The sequence below is a fragment of the Astyanax mexicanus genome, chromosome 10 (genome assembly GCF_023375975.1).
Source record: "Astyanax mexicanus isolate ESR-SI-001 chromosome 10, AstMex3_surface, whole genome shotgun sequence".
Lineage (NCBI taxonomy): Eukaryota > Metazoa > Chordata > Actinopteri > Characiformes > Acestrorhamphidae > Astyanax > Astyanax mexicanus.
In genome coordinates, this window is record NC_064417.1 from 7,309,324 (window position 1) to 7,332,958 (window position 23,635).

A 23,635-nucleotide genomic window follows, 5' to 3' on the forward strand; every position below is an offset into this window, starting at 1 on the left:
CTGATTAACCTAAAAAAACAGTGACTTCATGTTGTAACATGCAGATGAACTGGGTTTATTTAACTCACTACATACATACTCAATACTTACGCAAATAATGGTTCATTCAAATTTAAATAAACCAAGTTCAACTGCTTGTTACCCTATTATGTCATTGTATTTTTGACATTGCCATATTGCTATATTTGCCATATAGTATCGTACGCAATAATATCACCAACATTTTTGAATATCGTGATTGATATTACACCCTGAAATATCGTGCCATATCACCCACCCCTAATTATCACATCAGATTACAACTTTTTTACTTTTCTGTTTTTGGCAAAAGAAAAAATCACACTGTTCTCATATCCCATTATATATCTACTAGAGACAGATTATATCTGTCCAGTATCATTTATTTTACTCCTTTAATCCTGGATATATGGAGATATTTGGAGTGCATTATTATTAGTATCATGACATTCTGCACCATTGACTTCTGTTACAAATCTGAAAAAATCTTGTATTTTTAATATCTCAGTTAGTTAGGGGTGTGTCATATCATATGGTTTGCAATAATAAAATGTAATTTTCATTTTGTTGCAGTAGTGTATTCTTGAAATATTTTTTTTAAATTCAGTGTTCCGTCATATCGCCAAGAGTATCGTTATTGCAAAAATACCATGGGTGGGGAAGAACGACAGGATTTTGGCTCTTACTCATAAATATTTATAACAAGGTGGGTGAGGCCATGAATCCTAATTTAATTGGTTAATGCAGGCAATGAGGGTAAAAGAAAATTTTCACACGCAGCATGTGCTAGAGCCAGTACTAAATGCTTTATAGCGAAATTATACCTTTACAATGGTTAATCTGAATAAACAGTCTAGCTTAGATTTCATTATTTATATATACATTTTATTTAAGGTTTCTTATACACAACTTGGACTGTGCCCAGTCTGGATCAGGATCTTGGTTAGGGCACAAGGAATCTATGAGGGCTGTGCCTGGTATGCCTATCTGGTATGCTAATCACCAAATCATACATTGGAAATTTCGACATAGATTTTATTCAATACCATTAATGTGTAAAATACCCTTAAATATTGCGATATTATATTACGGCCATATTGTGCATCCCTACAGGAAACTGCGAACGGATTAGGGGTAGGCGATATGGCCCTAAAATACTATAGATTAGAATAAAATTAGGATTCATGGCCTCGCCCACCTTGTTATAAATATTTATGAGTAAGAACCGAAATCCTGTCGTTCTTCCCCACCCACTCCTCCACTGAACTAAAACAGCCTGAAACAGAAGTACTGGAGAAATTTCTTCAAAATCACTGGCTAACATAGCATTCATTAATTTAAACTATAGACCACCGCAACATTAATGACAATGAAATGTAAAACTGTAATTTGGAGTTAAGGGATGCTCCATAATATGAGTTTTTTCACATGCCTGATCTGACTGTGTGTATAAGGATGTGTGTTGTCTTCTGAGTCTAAGTATCGAGGCCAGTTTCTTCATCAGCAGAACAGGGTGTGGCCTGTTTCTATCTCACTTTGCATGAGGGTAGCTTTGAATTACACTAGTCAAATATTTCCAGTAGTGTTAAGTTGATGCTTGTGAAGTGACGGACTAATAGAGAGAGTTCTTATGGGGGAAGGTTTTCAGTTCTTTCGTCCTCATTAACTTCTATAAACCAGTCCTTTATCAGCTTTCACTCGTTCGACTGTGTGTCATGGCACCACAGTGATAAAGGTTAAACATTGACAGAGATGAGCTCACAAAATTCATGTGACGTGCAGACATTGAGTGTTGGGTGCACTTGGATGGGTCAGAATTGGTCTGCGTGAGTTTTTGTATGAAAGATTTGGTACCGTTCAAGATTTTCCTGATACCAGTATCTTGATACTTTTTCGGTGATGCACTAGATATTTAATGGCCACAGCAGATAACAGATCAATTAAGAAGTATTTATATTGATGCTGAAACCGTTGAATTGAACCAAAGCATATATTGCGTTGCACTGTTGTACTGTGACTAGACTGGTTTAAATTAGGACAGTTATGTTGTTTTTTTCTTTTGCACTTGTGCACTTGTATACAGAAAATAATTAAATAAAACATTCAGTATATGGCATAAGCCAAAGTAAAAGCTGCTTCTGGGTCACACAACCATTTATGCATTGGCTTTATAATTTAGAGATCATCATTCGATCTCGAATCATGCCCCAGCCATCCTGACTGGAAGCATATACATGCTTTTCTCCCATTACTCAGCAAGGTACTAGTCAGTGTGGTCAGAACTGGTAGTTAGTAATCTCCTCCAAGCGTGTTGAGCTATTAAAATGCTGGATAAGTGGCAGTTTGATGGTTTAAAAAAATTGGTACATGAAGTTTGGGGTACACATTTAAATACAGTAGTACTGTGCAGATGTTTAAGACATATCGCAATATTTTCAAGTAATTTCTCTCAACAATAAGGTTTTACTGTAAAACCTCCAGATTTTGGTTCTGAATAACAAAGCTTGGTGCCAGATTTCTCCCAATGATGCTTTCAATCAGCACATTAATGTGTTCAATTACATCTGCAGCTCACCTGGTTTAACATTATTAAGCACAAAATTACAAAACTAGGTTTTGAATGATAACTATAAATAATACTAGAATCCCATGCGGAGAGCTGTGAAGTGTTTTAATAAACACAGTGATGTAAGAGTATATGTTTTATATTAGTACTTTAAAAAAAAGATGCAGAACTTTCAGACCTCAAAAAATAAAAAGAACAAGCAATATTTGGAGAAATAACCCTGGTTTAAAACTGTCTAAAATACTGTTCACTGTTATATATGGGAACAAACATACAAATGATCAATTATCAGTACAATTATCAAATATTATTGAGGTCATGTCCATTTATTGTACAATAAGTTGATAATATAATTATTGTGACAGGCCTAGTATAAGTACTGTTAATTGTGACCTTTATTGTTGTGGTTACCCAATTTTTTAATTAATTATAGTTTGGAAAATATACAGCTCTGGAAAATATATAAACTTTCAGATCTCAAATAATAAAACAAATCGAGCAATATTTGATGGAATAACCCTGGTTTAAAACTGTCTAAAATACTGTTCACTGTTATATATGGGAACAAACATACAAATGATCAATTATCAGTACAATTATCACATATTATTGAGGTCATGTCCATTTATTGTACAATAATTTGATAATGTTATTATCGTGACATGCCTAGTATCGGTAATGGGTGCAATTTAAAGTAGCTTAGACTGCATTCATTAGAAGACGTGTCCACACACATTTGGACATTTAGTGTATATAAAATCCATAACCGCTCATAGTCTATTAATACAATCTCATCAATCCCTTTTTATCAGGTTGTTCCTGGTGCGTTGGTTCACTCAGCAACGTCACGGTGAACTCTGACCCTGGCTCGGCCCAGCAGCTGGTGACTCACCGCACGCTTGTCTTCCCACCGACACCTAATACACACTGCCCTTTATCCAGCAACACAGGATCAGTCACTTCCACATTACTGCAGATACCAGCTCCCTGACAATGCTTTCTCATAGAGCCCGACTCCACCCACACCTTCACAAACGCTAAGCACATTCCACACAATTACACTGCCTGCCCAGTGTGTGTTACTCTATTCAGGCAGCCGCACACACACTCCAGTTTCTGTGAGTTACTGTGGCGTGTGGTGCGTGACTCGCTAAACGTTTACCAGGGAGGATGTAGTAAAATGGGTTGGTGTAAAGTGCACAGCTTCTCTGCTGGCACTGTGTCTGAAGGCAGTGAAGAAATTTAGAGATACTTTAATTGGAGGCTTTGAAGAAGATTATCCGGATAAAACATTTGCATGGATAAAGATCAGCTAAACTGCGTGCTACACCCAATTAATCCGGAACAATTGAAATTCAACCACAGATTGTGCCACATTGTGGTCAGGGAATTTTTAAGGGCCCATCCTCTGCATTTTTCCTGTGCACTGAAAATAGCAGAAGAACTGTGTTCTTTGGAATGATGATGCTCCATCCTGTGCTTTTAGAAAGAGCTGGGCAGACTTTGCTGAGGTTAGAGCTTAGATCGGGCCCAAAATATCCAGCCCGACTCGACGTTCTGCCCGAGTCCGACCCTGCCCCTCCCCGCCCCACCCAATAAACTGTCCTTTTTAGCCTGAACTTGAATTAAGCCTTACAGTTTTTGAGTAAGAATAGCGTTGAAATTTAGAAATCTTTTAAAAAACATTTTTGGGCTGTTTAAATGAGCGAAATCTGTTCAGAATGATGATAATTAAAATAGATAGACAGACAGACAGACAGACAGACAGACAGATAGATACTTTATTGATCCCTGAGGGGAAATTCTAGAAATTGCAACACTGAAGAAGCATAGACCTAATATTTAAGAAAAGCATATTTATTAAGAACAGATTAAAACATGAATAATACGAACAATGATCCACAGGCCTAAACATGGATAAATTAGGCTACAGGAATGATGTCTGAATGACTTTCCTCTAATCAAATATAATTTAACATGGTTTAAGAGTATAAAATAATTTCTAAACAAACACATTTTTATAACAAGCTTATAGTCTAAGAGCAAAAACACAAAAAAATAAGTCTATGCACTGTTCACTTGTGCATGTTTTTTTTATTTTGATATATTGTGATTATCACGCCATAGCTTTATATAAAATAAAAATAGCATTAAAAAACATATGCCTATGTCACAGATTATTTTCTTGAGCCCAACCCGACCCGGCCTGAGAAAAATGGTGGGAAATCTTGGCCTGATCCGGCCCGAGTTTGAGTCAGGCCTCGGGTCGGGTTGGGTTCGGGAAGAGAATCTAAGCTCTAGCTGAGGTGGACTGAGGTGTTATCTTCACACAATGGTCTGTAGAAAATCTGTAGAAAGCTTTCCATGTACAGAAGAGGTGGTTACAACATCAAAAGCTGGAGAAACTGTTTGTAATACAAATGATTTTGGAAGAAACAGTAAATAAGCAGATGTCCCAATACTACTGACCATATAAAACTGTCTTTTTCTATGCATCCATTCCTAATGGAATGTTAATATGATCTGCATATCTGAAGGGGTATCTACAACACATTAAAATCATAAGCCTTTAATCTTGTTTGAAAAAGTATCCAAACCTGCATTTCTCCCACTTTCTCCCGCTTTCATGTTCCATGTGAAAATGGCAGCCGGTCGTTTTGGTCGGAGCTGACGAAGCCAAGGGCAAAGGCGCAACTCCCAGTCAAACACAACAGCATTCAACTTTTTTTCTCATTAACATCATGCTGACGTTTCAGAGAAAACCGCTGCACATCAGGGCTGGTGTGTGGGAACCCAGGTCAGACTGGCAGAGCAGGAAAATCCAGTGTGAGGTCGAAAAGGCTGGGGGTCAGCAGTTTCAGTAGAACAGGATGTTTCACACCAAAACACTGAATTTAAGGACACTCAGAAAAAACTTTGTCTTTTTAAACATATTCAGACATATGGACATTTGAGCTTCATTTGAAGTGTATTGAGACATGTAATTAATTTTTTACACAAACATTTCTACATAAAACTGAATGTAGGAAAAAACAATATGCAATATCTATCATCAGAAAAAGACCAAGCTAGTTTAGGTAATACTTGAAAATGAAAACTACGACGAAATAGATTTCACTTTTCTTCAACAAATAAAAACTAAACAAAAACATCAGAAAATTATTTATAATAAATTTGCATTGCCCCTAGCCTCTCACACAGATCCTCTGCCACACATTTAATTTACATAATGTGTCAGCCTGGCTCTCCTTCTTTCTTGAATTAAAGCAATTTATGGGAAAAGTTCAGATATACTATCATGCAAAACAAAAATCAATGCAAAATATGTGGAATAAAATCAGCGGAAAAACACAGGAAATCTAAAGAGTTATATACTTCTCAAAATAATGACATATCTAAAATAGTAAAACCTTACTATTTTAAAATACATATACTATACTAAATACATAATACATACTTTTTATTCAATTAAAATGTGTAAGACTAAAACTAATCACACCTGATGTCTAAAAACTGTTATACATTTATAATAACACTAAGACTAATTTAAAATGCATCCGTACAAACACTGAAGCTGAAGCATCACATAGCTGAAAGAATTCTGCATGGAGGAGTGGAAAATCAAAGGGGGAAATTAGGGCATACCGGCTATTAGGGCATTGGGTATCGTAACTTTTTCCTAACAAGAAATTAACATTCTTTGTAAAGCTCTCATAAAACATCCCACTGCTACAGCAACACACACAATCCTCACACCATCCCACCCCCAGCATCCTCACCCTGACCCCTCACACTGCCGGCCCTGTTCCTGCTGTACCAGCCTGCACATAGCGCCCTTCATCTCTCCCCTCACTCCTTTGTTCTCTCTCTCACCCCATTCTCTCTTTCTTCTCTTTCGCTCTCTCATTCTTTCTCTTTCTTTTTCTCCATCGCTCTGTGTCTCTGGAGCTCCCCTCTTTGCTGCTCTGCTGCTTTTCGCAATGATGCTTCATTGTCCAGCATGAGGAGTCTTCCCAGTGCCCTCAGTAACCTGGCCTACGCAAGTTTGAACTCTCTCATTTTATCAGTGGTCTTAAAATTACAATAATATAGTTTATTTTCTTATTAATTTCTTGTCTCTTAATGTTAGTTTGAGAGCATCAGTTGTAAAGTTGTGAAGAGGTAGAGTTACAGGTGTCCACTGAATAGCTCTATTTGAGAAATGTTCTTATACAAAATATGGCAAGAACTACTCAACTAAGTAAAGATAAAAAATTGAAGAACTTTGAAAAGTATCCTCAAGCGCAGTTGCAAAGACCATCAGAAATGTTACGATGAAACTGGCTCTCATCAGGATCTGTTTATCAGTTCATCAGTGTTACCAGCCTCAGAAACCACAAGTTAACAGCACCACAGATAAGAGCACCTAAATGCTTCACAGAGTATTACTGTTTATATAATACTTTTAAGTTACTACATGATTTCTTAAGCGTTCCTTCATAGTGTGGATGACTTCAGTATTCATGTATAATGGGAATAGGAAAAATAGGGAAAAAATAAAGGCATTGAATGAGAAGTGCCCAAAAATGTGACTGGTATTAGATTTACTATTCATATATTGAAGAAATGCAGATATGCATAAATTTAACTTTACAGGTGGAAATATTCCTACTGATATACAGTTGAAACCATAAGAATTTAAAGAATGATACAGTTTTCTTGATTTGCTCTGTTTCACCAGGCTTTTACATCTTGATTACTCCTATTGAAATCCTTTAAGTTGGTTGCACAGTTGTAAAATTTATGAAAAATGACTTACTGTCCAAATACCTTTGCACATTACTGCATAACTTGGTTAATATTAGTCAGTACTTGCCCTACCTAGGTTTTAAACAGTTGCTAAAAATAAATGTCAGTGACTTAGTGTTCACATGATCTTTATTATTATGATGCAGTTGTTTAGTGTTGCAGAAGCAATGACCGCACTCATCACACACTCGGCAAAGCACACCATGACGTGATTTATCTAAAAAATGATAACATATCATTATATTGCCCACCCATCATAGGTGGCATGACAGTACAGTTTTCTCTGCTCTTGATGGCTGTGTGTAGGCTGTGAGGGTGGAGGTAATTCAGCTCTAAATGTCAATGTTAGCTCCTCACCGGATAACACTATGACACAGAGCACTTCTTACGTCAGCGCTTCTTATTTATTCTGATTTGGAGGCGTGGCTATGTGGTCTTCATCCCTGCTTCTGGAGAGATGCCATCCAACAGACTTCCAATTAGGGTCCAACCCTAATCCACACCACCTGGTCCAACTAATTACTACCTTCAGACGTACTTGGTTGATTGGCTGAATTGGGTGTGGTCGCTCCTGTTAAGCTTCACTTGGTGCTTTGTTGAGGCGTGACTGATGTCTGGGCTTTACTACAACATGACTGGATTGATTTTAGGGTGTCTTCTAACAGTTTTAAGCTTTTTCTAAATGATTTATAAGTGATTATCTTCACAGACAAAACAGGAATGGGTTTTGAATTCCTCCATTTTTTTGATATTTAACCCTTGTGTGGTTTCGGGTCTGTGGGACCCGTTTTCATTTTTCATCAAATGATACTAAAAAAAATTTTTTCTAACTCAAACTCATTGGCATTGGCTCATTTTTTGTGAAAAACATATATCAAAACACATTTTCGATAAACACACACACACACATTTATATTACATACAGTATGTTTGGCCAAGGGCTAATAAACATTGCTTCATTTGTAAATTTGAAACTAAACACATTTTCTACTCATATCTTGAGTTTAATTCATTTTCTTTTACATTTTATTAAAAAAACTAATAAAAAAGAGTAGCACTTTTTGAAAAAAATGTAACATAAGAAAGGTAAAGGGCAAATATTAACCATGTAAGCTGTTTATATTGCTTGCAATTTAGGTGAAGCAAGCATGTGTAAAGCATTTTTATGTAAAATTGCTTAATTTTGCTGAATTAAATACAAGTAACAAAGTAAACGAGTAACAAAAATATGAACACCACACAAGGGTTAGATTGTTTAGTAGCAGGGAGTAGCAGCATTGTTTTCATCATGTATTAAATATTTCTAACCAGTAAAACAGAGCTGAAGGTATCCATTGTGATACATATGTATCTAAAACAAAGAATAGTGGGTGTTGTTTAAAATATTAGGCCTAATAAAATCTGCTGTAGTTTCGTTCTGCACAAGTTTCACTTCCCTTTTCACCGCAGAGCACAGAAAACATCCTTAACAATTCTGTTCTGTAAAGGCTATTCTAGGACACTTAAGAGTGTGTTTTTGACCTGCTTCATCTAAAATGTGCTTGTATTTCCTCATCGTTCACAGTAAACCTGTTGTATTACTGTATAATAGACACTCTGTGCTGTCCTTAATGTTAGATGTGATGAGATGGCTGCTGAGCATGCACACATATTCAGAGCATAATTTACATGCTATGAAAATGATTAGTTTACACAGTAAGATGTGAGGGACTCCTACTTGTTTTCATGTATTTGCTCTTTTAACAGAATTATTTATAATATTTAATTTTTGTAGAAGTCCTTTTACTTTAATTTAGCAAAATAAGTGCAACAAAATAATTAACGTGTATAATTAGGGACATTTACAGGTCAGGACAGTCCACAGTCTAAGGAGAAGGAAAACATGGTGGACGCTCAGAATCTGGATATTTGCATGTCTCACCCTGCACACCTTTCCCTGCATCAGCATTTCCATACATAACCTCTCCATCCCAAACATACGGGTCTGCAGAGCGCTCTCACACTCCTCAGAGAGAAAACAAGAGGAAAAACCCGCCAGACCTGCTCCCCTTCCTGCTGTCTGACAGCTGTGGAGGAGGAGGAGAAGGACAATAGAAGAGTTTACCTTTACCTCCGGACCCCCCCCCCCCTTCTCCTCCTTCAGCTTTTGTAATCAAACCTTTCATACCCAAGAGGCCGTCTGGCCTGTCAGCTTCATTCAACACAGAGCAAAGCTAAAAATGGCCTTAGTCACGCTCTTATCTGCTCGTCAATCTGAAGAACTTGTCTTGTATGATGTAGTTTCTGACATAGAGATGTGAATTTGGACTGTCTCATTTTTATTCACATATCTACAGCTATTTATAGGTATATGTTTGAATAAAATGAACATTGTTTTATTCTATAAACTACAAACAACATTTCTCCCAAATTCCAAATAAAAATATTGTAATTTAAAGTATTTATTTGCATTAAATGAGAAATGGCTGAAATAACAACAAACTATGCATAGTTTTCAGACCTCAAATAATGCAAGGAAAACAAGTTTATATTCATAAAGTTTTAAGACTTCTGAAATAAATAGTTGGTGGAATAACCCTGGTTTTTAACCACAGTTTTCTAGCATCTTGTCATGTTCTCCTCCACCAGTCTTGCACACTGCTTTTGCACAAATTTATGCCACTCCTGGGGCAAAAATTCAAGCAGTTCAGCTTGGTTTGATGGCTTGTGATCCTCCATCTTCCTCTTGATTATACCCCAGATGTTTTCAATTGGGTAAAATCAAAGAAACTCATCCTTTTTAAGTGGTCTCTTATTTTTTTCCAGAGCTGTAAATGGATATCTGGTTGGAACTTAGTACTGATTATGGGAGAAAAAAAAATTCAGTGGCATAAGCGTGGGAAGTAGGGGTGTTGGGGGTGCTGCAGAATTTTAATTTTATAATGCATATTGTTGATGAAAATATTTTCTTTTCTAAGCCCCTCCATCATCCACAGTGGCTAAACTTAAAACGCTTGGATGCTTTGCTTATGGTTCCTAATTTAAGCGTTTGTTTAATTTATTATTGATGATTATGGATTACAGACAATGTTTTAGAAAATTACAATATTATATATATATATATATATATATATATATATATATATATATATATATATATATATATATATATATATATATATCAATTGGTACTTTTGGCAGTGTGGACAGTGTGCCAAATCCTGCTGGAAAATAAAATCCACATTTCAAAGAAGTTCCACAAAAATTCAATCTAAGCACAAGCAATGCTGTGTCACATTTATGATAGAGTATGTAGTCCTGATTAAACTAATATTTCTCTGAATTGTTACTATTTTACAGATTTTTTTTTTTGGTACCCATGTATTTCCCTGATATGGCATACTGTTATCCGTAAAGTTAAAGATAAGTCAAACATAGCACCAATATTTGGTTTATCATAATGGTTTATTTTATTTATTTTACAATAAAATGTTTACACACTGTAAATGTATAAATTATGAGTTACCAGTTTCCTGTATGACAGCAGGCGTGTGTGTTTTGGGAGTTTTTTCAGTAGATGGAGTGTATTGTGGGAGCTGTTTGACTCTGTGTGTGTGGTGTGAGGACCATTAGATAAGATTAGATAGACCCTGCTGTTTTATTGATCTGTGACTCAGTGTAAACGCATGACAGTAACAGATAGGAAAAGAGAGGGAGTGGAGCTCCACATCCCATAATCATCTGGAGTTTCAAAGGCAAAGCTTTTCTGAGAGTGGCAGTTGCGAGGTGGAGCTTACCTGTCACACTGTGTGTGTCTGTGTGTGTGTCTGTGTGTGTGTGTGTGTGTATTTAATAGTTAGATATCAGTGCCACAACTCTAGGAATTTATGGAATCTGGTCTGAGTAAAGTCAATCATGCAGTCATGTGGCTGCTCACCTCACTGGGAGTGTCAGGAATACTAGGTCAAGGATGCAGATCGTGTCAATAATTCCAGTGATATCTATATGCTCTGTGTTCAGCATGAAATGCAAAAATGTAGGACAATTATACTGATATATAACATCATTTAGAAAGAGTTTTGTGTGAAAAGCTGGTCTAGAGAAATGTACCATGTCAAAATTGTTGACAGTGGTGTTGAATTGACCAGAACCTCTAAAAGCTTCCTCAGAGAAAAGCGTTTTTCTTCATTATCCATTAAGTGCCCATCACCTTTTCACATTCATAAATTATTACCTGTTTTTACATTAGCTTTTAGCTTTCTGTACTGAGTCTTGGTTTCTCCTAAGGTTTCTTCCTCTTAATGTTAGGAAATTCTTCCTTGCCACTGTTGTCGCCACAATGATTGGCATCTCTGTGGTGTTCGCTCATAAGATCATAGGATATGTTTTCTCTGTAAAGCGGCTCTGTGACAACTTAAGTTGTGAAAAGCGCTATATAAATAAAATTGAATTGAATTGAAAACACTATCTTATGCTGGAGACACAATTTTCGCCACAATTTTGAGAACATTTTACCTTAAAACTTCAGACAACATAAAGATTATGGGCTGTATACAGTTTCAAATATTTAAAATGTCTAAATAAATCATTTTGATGCTTTAAACTTCAATATATTACTTTTCTAGCCTGTATTTACCAATTTGACGTTTGTTAGCAATGTTAGCCATTGAATGAACAATGAATCTTCCATTGTAAAACTGAAGAAGCACATGTCAGATAACAGACATATATTGGCTGATGATTAACTGCAGCTGGGCTCTGTGATTATTCATGTGTTAATCATTTTTTTTTAAACCTTTACTTTAACTAGTACCTTAAAGATTGTTATATTTTCTGTGGAAATTATTTGAAAATGACATCCTACTCTTGATTTGGCCCAAATTTCTTTTGATCAGTTGTGTTGATGAGCCTCTTGAAATGTTTGTGGACACCCTTTTTAACATTTAGCTACTTTAGGTTGGTCTCATTGTTGATACAGATGTGGAAATGCACACAAACAGCTTGTCTAGTTCCTTTAGAGAAGTAGACGTCAATCCATTGGCATCATGCTTAATACCATTTTGGGCAAGAGTGGTATAACTCCATTGCATTGATCTCTAGACCATTGGAACTATGGCTTCTGGTGCTCCATCCAGCATCCTGACCTGACTATCACTTTGTGGCTAAATGTAATCAAATCCAGACAGTTACTCCAACAAAATCAGGGTCCACTCTTTATAAATACCTTTGAATTGGGAAGATACAATGAATAAGCAGGTGTACTTTTGCCCATTTACGGTAGATGGTTGAAAAAGTTGTTTTTCCAGAAGGAACGAGCTTAGTATTTTGGGTTTCTCAAAATAGAATGTAAGGTGTTGTGTTTAATGTAGAACTGGTCCTTCCTCATTGTGAATGCCTGGCTACATTTTAGGGATTATTATCATTGTAAAATATTGCGGCACCATTGAGTGTAAAGCAGAGTGCATGTACACACAGATAATATCTCCAACCTGGTGAGTGACAGAGGGACCCTTAAAAATGGCTAATAGAAGCAACTTAAATATAGGGAGTTGACTGGGTTAATTTGGCCCTTATCCAAACAAATGATGAGTATTGGTTGATTTCAATTTGATCCGTTTTTTTTTTTTTTTTATGAATAATACAGCCACATAGTTTAGATAAGATGTGCTGCTGATTAATACTGAAGTAAAATCAGTGTATTTTTAGTAACAGGTTTTATAATAAGACATTCTAGATTTGATTATTTAATTTTAAAGTGAGTTGTTTTAATAATTATTCTTAGTGTGTGTTTAATATCAAATAATTCAGGCTGACTCTCTTCACTGACCATTCAGCTCTTGTTTCCTTTTTAAAAAACTGCAGCCAAGGTACATTGTGTGTGACTTTTAGCTTTTAGCTTGGCTTCTCCTGGTCTGTGTTACTTGGTAAAGCATGGTCTGTGTTACATGTGGTGAAGCCTGGTCTGTGTTACTTGGTAAAGCCTGTTCTGTGTTGTGTACTGAAGCCTGGTCTGTGTTACATGTGGTAAAGCCTGGACTGAGTTGTGTACTGAAAACTTGTCTGTTACATGACGATGGTAATTCTGCGCTATGAGGTGAAATCTGGTCTGTGTAACAAGAAAAGGGTTCATCTGGGCTGCCTTGGTGCAGGATGCTCTCTTATCTTGGGTGTGTATGGTCTGTGTGGATAGAGACAGTAACTATAACTACATCTATGTTTGTTTCCACCTTCTTATCCCATGAGGCTTATGCTAGCTGCTGCTTGGGTGCTGGTTTCATTGTGTGTTTCTAAATGTGAGTTGGTAAGTGTGTGTGATTGTGTTTGTGTGTGTTGTGGCTTAAAGTGTGAGTGAAAGACAGGCTTGTCAAGTGTAAACTACTGTTTACTGGTCACCATTATCACACTGTGAACAAGCCTTGTCTTTTATTTTGTTTGTGTGTGTGTGTGTAGGCATGTGTGGGAAATATCAGGTTCATATGGTCCAATTTGTGCTGCGTTTGCCTTTTGACTAAATTTTTAAATAATTTTAGTCGCATTTAGTTGTTTAGTTATTATTTGTTTTAGTTAAGTTTAAGTCATGTATTTTTATGGTTTTACTATTTTATGTGTTATTATTTTTTATTAGATTAGATTAGAGAGAGAGTTAGTGAGGGAGAGAATGAGAGAAAGAGTGAGAGAGAGAATATATGAAGGAAAGCAAGAAGCCGAAACTGAAGCAGTATTAGCATTAGCTGCTAACTGCAGCGCTAGCTCTTTTGCAGTTCAGATGTGAGTATATCGTACTGTAGCTTGTGTGTTTACAGTGTTAAAACAAGCAACGTGGGTAGAACCATAAGTTGATAGTGCCCTGACTTATCGGAACTCTCACGGTACCTCGGTCGAATTACCTGAATTTGAAGTGAACATGGCGACACTCTTGTTCCTTTCTGTTGTCGTTTAAAATGCACCTTTATAATCTGATGCGTCTTATGTATGAAAATAGACTACGAAATATACGTTCGTTGATAGTGCACCTTATTTCACCTTATTGAAATTTCATCGAATTTCAATTCTACTTCCCGCAATACAATTTTTTTAATTCAAGAACTGATTTGGAATTTAGGGGTCAATCTCAATTCAATTTTGAATTTTGTACAAGCCTGCTGATTAGCTACACTATAAGGATAGAAGTACTGGGACACCTGCTCATTCATTATTTTACCCTAATCAAAGGTAATTGAAAGAAGTTGATTCTCCTTTTGATTTTTACTAATTGCTGGGGCATTTCTGTGTGTATTCGATTGCATTTAAAGACAACAGCATTGGTGAGGTCAAGGTGTTGGATTATTACCACCCTATCATCTATAGCTCATTAACTCATCCCAAAAGTACTGAGTACGGAGTACCATTGCAGAGAACACAGTTCCACTGCTCCAAACCTTAATCATGGCTGGCTTTGTACACTCTTAGCCCATGCCTGGAATTAGGAATGGTGTCAATAGTTTATTTTAATAGTATGTATTTTTATATTGGCAGTAGGGGTGTGCCATATCGTATCGTATGCGATAATATCGCCAATTTTTTTTTATATCGTGAACGATATTATACCCTGAAATATCGTGCCATAACACTTACCCCTAATTATCACATCAGGGTACTATTTTTTTGCAGTTTTTTTTTCATTTTCTATTAAATATCTACTAGAGACAGATTTTATCTGTCTAGTATCATTTTTTTTTTTAATCCTGGACATATGAAGATATTTGGAGTGCATTATTATTAGTATCATGACATTCTGGATCAATTACTTATTTTATTATTTTTTTGTCATATTGCCAAGAGTATCGTTTTCGCGATAATACCATGAAATATCGTGATATTATTTTAGGGCCATATCGCCCACCCCTAATTGGCAGTATCTCTTAACACGGACTGGACGCACTTTGTGTGCATTTGCACATCTGTGTCAGCTCTGGGTGTAACATAAAGTGTCTACATGCATTCATTAATAGGGGAATTCACAAACATGTGGTATAGACGTGGTGTACAACTAAGTTACGATGTGTGCATGTGTGTGTGTGTGTGTGTAAGGGGGTGTTGTGGGTGTATGGAAATGTGATTCTGCACTACAGTAAGATCATGTGCACTGTTTGTGCTCATGCTCGCAAGTGTGTGTGTGTGTGTGCATGGTTGCAGGGGTAGGGTTGCGCTGAAGGTGTGCGTTTGTACTGTGCAGGTGTGTTATGGGCAGGGTTAATCACCTATTAAGTTGAGAGTGGAGTGGCACCTGATTAATATTTCACCTGTCTGACCCAGGTAGTGGCCTGTGAAGGGTGTAAGTGTGTAAGTGAGTCTGGGTGTGTGTGCGTGTATATGTGTGTGTGAGACAGAGAGAGAGAGAGAGAGAGAGAGAGTGTGTCACATCTACAGGATCAAAAAAATTAAATGTATAATATATATTGGTTAAATTATTATTATAAAAAAAGTATCAGTCAGAAGTTTGGACACACCTTGTCATCTAATCCTATAGTGTAAATAAATACTGAACTCATCCAGACTATGAAGGAACACATAAGGGATCATGTAGTAACTTAAAAATGTTAAACAAACCAAAATACTCTGTGAAGAATTTAGATGCTCTTATATGGGGTGCTGTTAACTTGTGGTTTCTAAGTCTGGTAATTCTGATGTAATTCGTGCTTTTCCTGATGAGAGCCAGTTTCATCATAATGTTTGATGGTCTTTGTGACTGCACTTTGAGGATACTTTCAAAGTTCTTGATTTTTTTTATTTACTGACCTTTATTTCTTAAAGTATTTTCTTTCTTTATTTAGTTGAGTAGTTCTTGCCATCTAAGCAAGATGTGCCTACTTTAAGGAATATAAAATATAAAACAAATTCTGGTTTGTTTAATGCTGTTTGTTTACTGAACAAAATTCATATGTTTTCCTTCATAACTTAGATGACTTTAGCATTAGTCCACAATGCAGAACATATACACAAATAATCAAAAATCACTGAATTTAAGGGGACCGATCTTTTGACTGGTACTGTAGGCACCCATGTATTTCTAATTGTTACTTCTGTGTTTGGTTCTATTGGTGCTGCTGAAACACAAACTGCAGAAAGCCTTTTGTTCCCAATCTGCTGGAATGTGATAGTTGTTGTGTTGCTGTTCTAAGCACACACACACACACACACATGCAAAGACACACTCACAGATCACAGATCAGAGTCTTGCATGTACAGTATGAAGTATTACTCTTGATGTGTAAGTCTGACAAGTGTAAGAGGGGAATGTTGTGAATGGAACGTAGTTGTGAAAGGTTTTTTTTTCTGCCTCTCTCAGGGTTTTTGTTTATGTAAGCAACATAAACAATGCTATGTATTGGTCATTTCCATTTTCTGTTCGTTTATATGTACAGTCCTTTACTAGTTATGTTTTCCCTATTGATGTTTAAAAAACATTTCTTCACGCACATCTGAACATTGAATATGTTTAGATTATGTATGTAAATATATATTTGTATATTCCACACATACTGTTCTGATCAGATTGAACCATAAGTCACAATTGAGTTTTTTTTTTTTAGTTAGTCATCATGATTTGTAAAGGTGCTATTTTTTTATTTTTTGATTACATTAAACTACTGTTTATGTAGGTAAAATCAGTGAAACCTTTAAAATGTGTAGAACAAGGTGGAGCCAGTAGCAGAGTTAAGACGCACTGCTCTAAATATTGATCATAACAATTATAGAAAAGAAATATGTCTTTGAACTGTCTTTGGATTATTAAACATGATTAAATACTGGTCAGTTTGTCCTGGGAATATTACAGTCCCTTGCAGTTTAATATAACAGGATGACTGTAGTTTTGCAATGTTTTAATAGCTAAAGAACTGACCTATGAAAATGTATTTTGCAATACTCACATGATGTTTATGGTTAAGATTTGTTTTCTAGTTATGTACGTGTTTCATTAGACTGATGTACTGTATGTGTGTGTGTTTGTGTGTTACAGAAATTAAGGAAGAGGGGAAGTAGTCAGAAGCAAACAGAAGAAACAGAAGAAGAAGAAGATACAGGCATCAGTAAATGCAGCAAAGTCGATGATGAAAAAGTAAGTTGTAACGTGCGTGTCTGTGTTGACAAATGAGGAGTGAATAACATGATTATCTGATTCCAGTGGCACCTGGACCACATGTAATCAAAAACACTGTAAACAAACTTTAACCACATTCAAATTTCCAGTGTGGAGGAAAATAAAACAAATTAAAAAGAACGACTGAACAGATAAAATAAAATAATAGAAAGTGAAGGAGTAATGAAGGACTTTTATCAGCCCCTTTTTCTGTCTTAGTCATTGCATCTGTTTACCACTGTCATTCCTCAGAGTGAGACCTGGGCCAAAAAGAGAAAAGAAAGAAAAAAAGCAGAAGTTTATTTTCTTCCTACAGTTTCAGTTGTGACTGCAATTCATGACTGGACCTTTTTCTTTTTTGTTCTGTTTTGTTTTCAAGATTTTTTATTAAAACAAATATAAAAAGAAGAGTAGCAATGACAAAAGTTTTCATAGGTTCAATCATCTTCACCAACAAAGATAGATAGGAAGTGTCCGCATTCAATGCACACCTAGCAAAAATACCAAAATACACAACACACAAGACTGCCATGTTTTAAGAGTCATGGGCTTAACATGGTGAAGTAGAGCAGCTGTAATTTTTTTTTTGCTATATTAAGTAAATTAACCAACCAGAATAATTCCAAGTGAAGTCCAGGGGCCCTATTGTACACCCTGTGCAAGGCACACCTATTTTTCTGAAAGTGTCTTCCTTTTTCTCTGTTTTTCTCTTCTTTTTTTTGCTCTGTGTATACTCACACTGTGAGAGATATGTTACTGGCTGTCAAAGACCCAGTGTTTTAGAGTGAGTGAGGTGACCATGCCGCAGGTCACTCACCCCTTTCACACAGAAACAACTTTACAGTTATATAACAGACCACACTTAGTCTCTATTGGAGTAAAAAAAAAAAAAATTGTGTAGTTTTTACAGTCTGATAGTAATAGTAGTGGACTGATTTGAATCCGGTATGAATTGGCAGTGTTTGTAGTTTCACACGGTGACAAAAAAGCAGAGAAGTGACTGTATAAATATACAGTGTGTGTAGTTTTTAAAGACTGAAAGTAATGACATAACTGATCAGTGAACTTTATCCAGTATGAATTTGCAATATGTTTAGTTTTTACAGACTGACAGTAATAACTAAAAAGTAAAATTTATCCAGTATGAATTTGCAGTGTCTGTAGTTTTTAAAGACTGACAGTAATAACTGATCAGTGAACTTTATCCAGAATGAATCTGCAATATGTTTAGTTTTTACAGACTGACAGTAATAACTGATCAGTGAACTTTATCCAGTATGAATCTGCAATATGTTTAGTTTTTACAGACAGACAGTAATAATTAAAAAGTAAAATTTATCCAGTATGAATTTGCAATGTGTTTAGTTTTTAAAGACTGACCGTAATAACTGATCAGTGAATTTTATCCAGTATGAATTTGCAATATGTTTAGTTTTTACAGACTGACAGTAATAACTAAAAAGTAAAATTTATCCAGTATGAATTTGCAGTGTCTGTAGTTTTTACAGACTGACAGTAATAACATAACTGATCAGTGAATTTTATCCAGTATGAATCTGCAGTGTGTGTAGTTTTTACAGACTGACAGTAACAACATAACTGATCAGTGAATTTTATCCAGTATGAATCTGCAGTGTGTGTAGTTTTTACAGACTGACAGTAATAACATAACTGATAAGTGAATTTTATCCAGTATGAATCTGCAGTGAGTGTAGTTTTACAGTGTGGCAGTAAAACAGAGCAGAGACTGTAATTCAGTATGAATCTATAGTGTGTAGTTTTTACAGTCTGACAGAAATATTTGTTGCAATCCAGTATAAATCTGCATTGGTTTTATGGTGTGACTAATAATTGTAAAGTAATTTGAATCTACTATGAATCTACATTTTTTGTAGGTTTTAGAGTCAGTAGTAATAATTGTAGATAATTTTAATCCAGTTTGAATCCGCCTTAGTTTTACTGGGTAGATGGTAATAATTATAAAGAAAATTATAATTATAAAGTTTAAATCTGCAGTATATTTAAGTTTTCTGGTAGGACAGTAATGACTGTGAAGTGATTTTAATCCAGCATGAATCTACATTGTGTATTTTTTTCAGTACTGATCCACCACATTCTGTTGTTAATAGAACTGATTGGGATGTGACCCTTCTATCCAGACTGTCTGTGGGAATTTGGACGAATTACACAGATCATTTATCTCGAACCAATTGGCCGATCAGATCCATTACAGATTGTGTTACACAGCCTCCTCTGGGGAAAGTAATGCAGCTCCTGTAGTGCTGTGTTGTGTCCTGCATTTGTGTACATTTTAGATCTGCTCCTCCTTTGTTCATTAATCTGAGAGTGTGTGAGAGGATCATTACATAAAAATAACATGTTTTGTTTATTTATTTATTTTCAATAGTTTATTTAACAGCGACAGTGTACATTAATTAACATTACTGTAAATGCGCCAGAATTAGCCTAAAGGCTATTTTTCATCCGTCGTCCCTGGACAGATCTTGAAATTGTCTACCTGAAAAAAAAAGAAAATTACAATGAACAATGCAAATATAAAAGAGCAATAAAACAGATATATCACAGTGTATAGGTTTGCTAAAATACAGCTGTAGAATGATGTTTTAAACAGTAAAGCCTCATTTCACTCATAAAGAACCCTAACAATAACGGTAATGTCCTTTTACTGAAATGACTGTGGCTGTAGTTTTTAATTACACATATGGTAGTGTTTTCACACAATTGACTTCAGAGGAAGCTTACTTACACACTTTCACCAACACACACACACACACTTGCGTGCAGACAGTTATCCTGTGTACCAAATCCAAATCTTCAATCAAACAACTATGAGGTCAGACAGCTTCTGCAGAAATGATTAACAGGCTTCACTGCAGTTCAGAAACAAGAACTGCAAAAACAATTATGCACTATTTTCCAATTATGGAAAAAAGAATAGAGACACCTGCTCATTTAGTGTTTGAAATCAAGGGTCTGAAATCAAGACAAAACATGTCTTGTCCAATCAATACAAAAACATGTATTCTGCTAGCACCTCTACTGTTTAGGAAGTCAGTGGTACATTCCAGTGGTACCTGTCAAGGGGTCAAGGGGTGGATATATATATTCAGGGCTAGACAGCTTGGTCAGAATATCTTTAAAACTCCAGGCAGATCTTGACAATTTCCATTACGTACCAGAAAAAAAACTTCAAGGAAGGACAACAATGAGACGCCTTACTGCTTACAGTATTTAAAGGCCACGTATTACGCATCTCACTTTTCTGACTGCCCCTATAAACACTCTAAGCATGGAAAAAAATCCATCCGCTTTCTGTGAATCAGTTGAAAGAGTTTGGTGTCAGGAATCATACAAGGAATGTCACAATAAAAAAACTTGCCTAAAACCACCCTGGCACCACTCCTCACCCATCAACCCCCACCAGAGCCACACCCACTAGATCAGTTGAAGAAATGCCATTTTGTTTTCTTTGATTGAGAGCTATCAGACTTCGTCTGATGAAGGGATCTGTGGCAAGTTAGTAGATGAACTAACTTGTTTTTGTTTTGCCATTTAGCTGATACTAACAAAAACATATACAATATACATATAAAAAAAATACATTTGCATGGTGTGGCCAGCAACAGGCCACATTTCTATTTGCATAAAAGTTACAGAGCCCTTAAATGGCTCATTCTGAAAGGGACAGAAACTGGTTAGAATAGAGCTGGTGATATCTTTTTATGTGAGAGTGATTTTGTGCAAATAACTTCATGAACATGTTTTGTATATCCCATAGACCTATTCTAACTTGTGTTAAAAAGAGGTATAATATGCCCCCTTTAAAGGAGCATCAGCCTATGCAGGAGAGCCAGATACCACAGGACACCTATAGAAGTCTTATAGAGTTTTGGTGGCACAAGGGGGAGAAACAAATAATTACATAGGTGGTTTTATTGTTATGGCTGTTTTTTGGAGATTAATATGTTCTTCAGCTGAGACCTGTGTATACTGAGTGTGTGTCTGTGTTTCATCCAGTCCATGTAGTGACTGTTAAAGCAGAAAGCAGTTCCTTGATTCTGTTCTGATTGTCGGGCATTTCTAAAGTTCTCAGTGATCTCACTTCCTTTTCTGGAAGTCCTCTTTCCACACCCGCTCATATCAGGAGTCAGCTGACTGTCAGCGATCCCTACTAAAGTATTTCCTTGATCTCTGAGACAATATCTGAGCTAATAATATCACAAACACGGGTCAAAGCTCCCCAGCTCTGGTCGTAATGCATAATTATGCATTAATCTCACTGTATGTCCAAATGTTGGGAAAAAAATGGACACTCTTTGTAGTGTATACATTTACCTACTTTAAGTTGCAGTCATTGCTAGAACAGGTGTGCACAGACAGCTTTTCGAGTCCCTGAAGAATAGGACTATTATAGATCTCACTAACTCTTTTATCTTGTCAAATGAAAGCAAAATGAATAAAGTACATATTAAACTAAAACCAGAAAACTAAGAAACAATCCCCAGCAACAAAACGCAAGTAAATGAAGAGAATTAAATATTAAAATGCATAGGTAAATTAAAAATAAACAGTAAATAATAACATTAATAGGAAAACCAATTAACAGAAAGATGAAAATAATAAACAATAAGGAAATATGGATTAATACAATAACCAGCTACATAAAAGAGATAAATAAGAAAAATAAGAAAAGCTTATAACGTTACCCCACCTATTTTTTTGCTGCTCATTATGAAAAGAACTGAATATTTGTAAAAACTATTCTCATTTTCTATTATTTATATTCACTTATTTACCATTGGCAGATTATATCCCTGTATACCCAGTATTTGAGATGCACGGACATATTCAGCAGCTGAAATTAAGTCAAACAACAGTAATTTATACCAAATAATTATGATAAAAATAAAAAAAAACGTTTAGAAAAAAATTTATGTATGCAATGGTGAAAAAAAGGGTGTTCATTATTCAGCTTTTGGATAAATTACAAACCTTCTGATGAAATCTGACATGTCCTATATTTTAGTATTGCAATAAATATTGCAGAAAAAAAGTGTTGCAGTGTCAGTTTTTTTTTTTCAATTATGTGCAGCCTCAACATGGTTAAAATAGTTAATGTAAACAAATACGTTAAATTTAAACTGTTAAATATTTTTTAACGTTTTTTACAGTAACAGAGGAAGCCTCAAACTATTTCTATTGGTAATGTGTTTTAAATCTTGGCTAATAAAACCTAAAGCTGTATTGAATAAACTGGTGTTCCTATCGTATTATATCTTATGCTGTGTTATTTTTAGAGTTGAAGAAAAATGCAGGCCACTCTCAATCTTCCGCTACACAAACAGAACAGAAACTACAGATGATTATCTATAGATAGTCTAAGTCTCATCAGTGTCTTTCAGTCTTTCTGAGATAATCACTAAACACACCTGCACTTCCTGCCTGTCTGTCACATGCTCTAATATGGTGTTATCTCCCCCTTGTGGTAAAATCACGGTCCATGTCTCTATCAGGCTGCCTTTGAATGACTGTGGAACTGAAACACAAAGTTTCACGAACTTGTTCCACTCTGTACATATAATTCCAGCGTAATCTCACAGATTAAAGCTGATTAAAGGTCTTATATCTTATTGAATGGTGTTGGAAGTCAGAGAACCACTGTTTTGTCAGATTGTGTTTTATGTGTGCACCTTTTCTCTTCCCTGATCTCATTTGTGTTCATGTCAACATTTTTGCCAAAACAGTCAACATTTTCCATCAGTGCACAGTTTCCAAAAAAAACACTACTGTGCAGATAATTTGCCACGTAATTACATAATTAAAAATAATTACTCGTAGCAATACTCCAGGTCTCTTAAAGGGAATTACGTTGCAAAACGCTGATTGGTTTATTTCACGTTACGTCCAAAACACACCCATAATTAAGTGAATTAGTATATCGTCGCTGTTCAATGAAAAACGTGTATCTCCTAAACAGCAACTTTACAGGAGACAGAAAAACCTTCTAAACTTTTAATGGAAGTCTATTTAAAAATAGTTTATTTCAAGGCATTTTGAAGAATTTATTTTAGTCTGTTCATTAAGATACTTTGACACAGAGAAAAGTACAGTTTGTCTGTTTAATTTTATGTAGTAAACTAAAA

The 23,635-nt window shown here is 35.6% G+C and overlaps 1 protein-coding gene across 1 annotated transcript in view; it reads left to right on the top strand.

The window, feature by feature from the left end:
• The window catches only part of fa2h (fatty acid 2-hydroxylase), a 53,511-nt gene that overhangs the window by 19,314 nt on the left and 10,562 nt on the right, over positions 1–23,635 (top strand). Inside the window, exon 2 of the mRNA XM_022683878.2 lies at positions 17,352–17,450. Within this exon, the coding sequence (XP_022539599.2) occupies positions 17,352–17,450 (99 nt within the window). The remainder of the gene's footprint in view (positions 1–17,351; positions 17,451–23,635) is intronic.